The sequence below is a fragment of the Mustela erminea genome, chromosome X, assembly GCF_009829155.1.
Source record: "Mustela erminea isolate mMusErm1 chromosome X, mMusErm1.Pri, whole genome shotgun sequence".
Classification (NCBI taxonomy): Eukaryota; Metazoa; Chordata; class Mammalia; order Carnivora; family Mustelidae; genus Mustela; species Mustela erminea.
In genome coordinates, this window is record NC_045635.1 from 44,881,358 (window position 1) to 44,886,022 (window position 4,665).

General features: G+C 42.1%; 1 protein-coding gene and 1 pseudogene across 1 annotated transcript; both read right to left on the reverse strand.

Annotated features, from left to right (window-relative positions):
• Positions 1–900: 900 nt before the first annotated feature.
• LOC116582251 lies at positions 901–2,411 on the reverse strand (annotated as a pseudogene).
• A 1,419-nt stretch (positions 2,412–3,830) lies between these two features.
• Positions 3,831–4,208, reverse strand: LOC116582252 (40S ribosomal protein S25-like). Its single transcript, XM_032329697.1, has one exon. The coding sequence runs from the start codon at positions 4,206–4,208 to the stop codon at positions 3,831–3,833; it is 378 nt and encodes a 125-aa protein (XP_032185588.1).
• Positions 4,209–4,665: the final 457 nt, after the last annotated feature.

Here is a 4,665-nt window from a genome sequence, read left to right on the forward strand (position 1 = left end):
ATACGTAAAACGATTAATGACAAACACAAAAGAAATAATTGATAAGTCAACAATAACAGTAGAGGACTTTAAAACACCACGTAGACAGCATTGAAACACAGCATCAACAAGAAAACAATGGCTTTGGATGACACTGGACCAGACTGACTTTTTTTTTGTCTTGATAGAAAAGTACTGGAGCGGGGCGCCTGGGTGGCTCAGTGGTTAAGCCGCTGCCTTCGGCTCAGGTCGTGATCCCATGGTCCTGGGATCGAGCCCCGCATCGGGCTCTCTGCTCAGCAAGGGAGCCTGCTTCCTCCTCTCTCTCTCTGCCTGCCTCTCTGCCTACTTGCGATTTCTGTCTGTCAAATAAATAAATAAAATCTTTAAAAAAAAAAAAAAAAAAAAAAAAAAAAAAGAAAAGTACTGGAGCACCTGGGTGGTTCAGTCAGTTAAGTGTCTGCCTTTGGTTAAGGTCATGATATCGGGATCCTGGGGTTGAGTCCTGCGTCAGGCTCCCTGCTCAGTGAGGAGTCTGCTTCTCTCTCTCTCTTCCCCTCTGCCCTCTGTTCCTGCTCTTTTATGCCTTGCTCTCTCTCTCTCTTAAGTACATGAATGAAATCTTAAAAAAAATAGAAAAAGAAAAATACGGAAAGGTTTTAATTCTCTGAATACCAAGAGTTAATACTTTATCACTACCCTTTGAAAATAGGGTACTTGGGAGCAATTTTGAAGTTTTCAAAATCAGTATGAAGCTTATGAAATCCAACATCACTTTCACAGACTGCAAAATGACTTCCTTATAAAAGAGGAGCAGTCAGGCTTCGGGTGGGTCTGTCACTGTCCTCAGCTACGTTTCTGTTGGGCACAGAGTCCGGGGGCCTTCCCGCTCCTTCCATGGGGGCCTTGGTTCGTGACACTTTATTTCATGTGTCCCTTGAAAAGCCCTTTCTGATGTTCCCTATCCATGTAGTCCCGTAAGGGTGATACCTTCCTCTCAGCCTGAACGCGTTTATTGGAGTGTACGTGAAATAAAGAGCCATCCCCCGCAAGATGAACTTCTGATTCTCTGTGGCAGTTTCCTGGCAGACATGCAGGTTGAGAACATCCGTTCCTGCGTCCACAGCTATGCAGGCTGTGGCTGGTGGGTGCAATAGCGTACTTCATTCTGGGACATGTACTTGAAAAACTGCTGCTTTCGCATTCCATGACAGGTACAAAAGGACCCGGTGTCCCATGATTTGGTTTCCACTGGGAGGGTAAGAGTCAAAGCAGTAACCTTTCAGTCGTTTGTTCCAGAACATCCCAAAGGAGGTAGGCTTGTGGTCGGGCCCGTGCGATTCTGGGTACATGTTCTCCAAGAACACCTGAAACCCTTCCACCGGAGTTTTGCATGGAGCTGCCTCCTCTCTGTTACATCCCCAAAGGGCTCCACAGGGGCAGGGGGCTGTGATGGCCGTAGAGCTCTTTAAATTCATCCATCCACATGTCAGCTGTTCGGTTGCTGCTGGCCCACAGCCTTGTTGCAGGAGTAGGGTTGAATATACTTTAAAAAAAAAAAAAAAAACTGACTATCCGGCCAGCCTGGAGATAACTGCAACTCCTGCAACATAGTAGCAATGTGGTTTTTGAAAGTAAAGCCTACATTTTGAAACAGTTTGAGGCTTACAGAATTACCAGGAAGAGAGTAAGACAGTTCTCATATACCCCCACAATCACATCTCCTCTATTATTATCATTTTATGGTAATGTGGCACATTGTAACAAGCTGATATTGAGATGCTATCATTAACCGAAGACTATACTTTATTCGGACTCTCTCAGCTTTTCTCTAATGTTGTTTTTGTGCTCCAAGATCCCATGCAGGGTACAACCTCATCTTTAGTACTCTTAGTATCTTCTTAGGCTTCCTGTGGCTGTGACAGTTCTGTCGATTTCTGTGAGTTTTATGCCCCTGACAGTTTAAAATTTTTATCAACACTCCGAAGTTCTTTAGCTTACTGTTAGCACGGTCTGTCTTTCTCCATCCCTTTACTTAAGCCTATCGGAATCACTGTACTGAAAGTAGGGGCTTGCGGACAATACATACTGCTGCAGTTGTAAAATTCACTGCGACTTTTGATTGCTATTTAGAGACCATTCCCATTTAAAGTGGATTCTGAAATACTTGCACTGATATCAACCATGCGTGTAGCTCTTTTCTATTCGTTACAAGAGGCTTACTTCCCTGCTTTCTCTGGTTTTAATTGAGCATTTTACATAAAGGCAGTTTTTTCGTTCACTTCTTAGTGTACCAATTATAGGTGCTTAAAAACATTTTAGATATTTCCTTGGAGGGTGCATTTCACTTCAAACTAATGTAAGGGCACCTTCAAATGACACTCTTGACAAACCGAGCAGGTAACTTACACTGTTTCTGCCCATTTTTCCATGACGGCCATTCTTTTCACTTACTCCTGTGCTATACTCACTGGCTACGTTATGACTCTCATTATTTGGCATTTATCAAGAATAAGATAAATTTTATTATTTATTATTTAAACAAGTTACTTTTGGGTGCCTGGGTGGCTCACTTGGTTAAGCATCTGCCTTTGGCTCAGGTCATGATCCCGGAGTCCTGGGGTCCAGTCCCACATTGCATCGCATCTCCTTGCATCTGACTCCCTGCTCAGTGGGGAGTCTGCTTCTCCCTCTCCTCACTGTTCCTGCTCTCTCTCACGAACTCTGTCTCTCCCTCTCTCTCTCTCTTCTCTCTCAAATAAGTAAATTTTTAAAAAATAACATAAATTAACAGGTTACTTTTCGACCTATTAAGAAAAATTAACTTTGTTTACCTTCATGTGTTTCTTCCCTGAGGCACTCCCTTTCTTATGTAAATCCAAATTTCTGACCTTCATCATTTCTCTTCTTCCTGAGTAAAATCTTTCCATTTCTTGCAGGATAGGTCTAATGGTGACAGTTCCCTTCATTTTTCTTTGTCTGAGAGAAGAAGTCTTTATGGACGCTTCTTTACCAAATAGTTTTAACCAGGTATATAAGGATGCTAGGTTGGTGAATTATTTTTTCCTTTGGCACACGAAAAATGTCCCCTAATTCTCTTCTGCTTGCATGATCACTCACACGACTTCACTGTAATTTTCCTCTTGTTCCTCTATGGGTTTTGTTCTTGGTGTTCTTGGTGTGTGCGTGTGCGTGTGCGTGTGCGTGTGCGTGTGCGTGTGTGCGTGTGTGTCTTGGTCTGGCTTTCTTCCAGATTTCTTATTTATCTTTTCTTTTATTCACATTTATAGGCCACGAGGTAGCTTGCTGTCCTGTGAGCTTTCTGGGTATCTGATTCAGTGCCTATCAGTAATTTGGAAATTTCACAGTCATCATTTCTCAAATAGCTTTTCTGCTCCTTTTCCCATTACTTCCACTTCTGGCATTTCAATTATGTCTACGTCATGTATTTTGAAATTGTTCCACAGTTTTGGGATGTTCTACTCTGCATTTTTTCATGTTTTTTTTGTTTGTTTGTTTTTTGTTTTTCTTCTATTTGCGGATCACTTTGGGAAGTCCTTGTTGGCCATTCTTCAAGGTCACTGATTCTCTACTTGGGCAGGTCACAACTCCTGAGAACCCCATCAAAGACCCCCTTTTTCACAGCTATTGCCATAGCATGAATTCTGGCATTCCCATTTTATTCTCTTTCACAGTTTCCACCTATCTACCTCCATTACCTATCTATTATTGCCTGTTGTCTACTTATCCCATTAGAAATCTGAACATATTTATCATAGTTGTTTATCTTCCCTGTCTTTTTTTTTTAAATAAAATTTTATTTTCCAAAATGTACAGTTGGTGGATCTTGTTCATGCATCTTCACCAGCAGCTGGGCCATCTCCACCCTTGGTGTTTCTGGTGTAAATTACTTGAGCTCTTTGCTTTGAAACCAGTTTAATAAGTCCTTTACTAAGGAGCTCCTGAAGGGCTGCCCTGGCCAGGGAACCTTGAATCTTCAGTCTCTCCGAGACAACAGCTGGAGTTATAAGCTTATAGTTGGGAACTTCTTTACAGAGTTTGTCATATGTCGCTTTGTCAAACAAGACCAAATTATTCAGCTTGTCCCGAACTTTGCCTTTGGACCGCTTCTTCTTTTTGGCCTTGCCCCCAGATTTGTTCACTGGGTCTTTGTCTTTTTTGGCCGATTTTCCGGCATCCTTCTTCTTCTTGTCATCCTTGGGCGGCATAGCGAAGCTGGGAGAGGAGCGTCCACCCCTGCAGCCTCACTAAGATGTCGGACAAAAAGGCTGTCTTCCCTGTCTGATCACTCTAGCTGCTGTGTCATATCTGAATTGGATCTATATTGCTTCGACTGTTCGTTCTTTCTGGAACTCAGATGATTCAAATGTTAGCCCATTGGCTTTCATCCCACAGCTCCCAAACTCGGTCTGTGTTTGTTTGCTTGTTGTACCGTTTTCCTTAACAACATTTTCATTCCTGAGCAACAGCATAGTCTGACCTGTCCTCAAGTTCACTGATTTCATCTTCTGTCATCTACAGTCTACAGTGGATCCCCGCCAACAGTTTTTTATTTTCTTTATGATATTTTTAAATATTTAATTTCCATTTGGCATGTTTCATATTATTTCTGTAACTTGGCAGAGGTTTGCTATCTTTTTTTTTAACTTCATAGTAATCCATAAT

Excerpts from the sequence above, each read along its gene's own strand:
- LOC116582252 (XM_032329697.1), bottom strand. The coding sequence starts at position 4,208 with ATGCCGCCCAAGGATGACAAGAAGAAGAAGGATGCCGGAAAATCGGCC.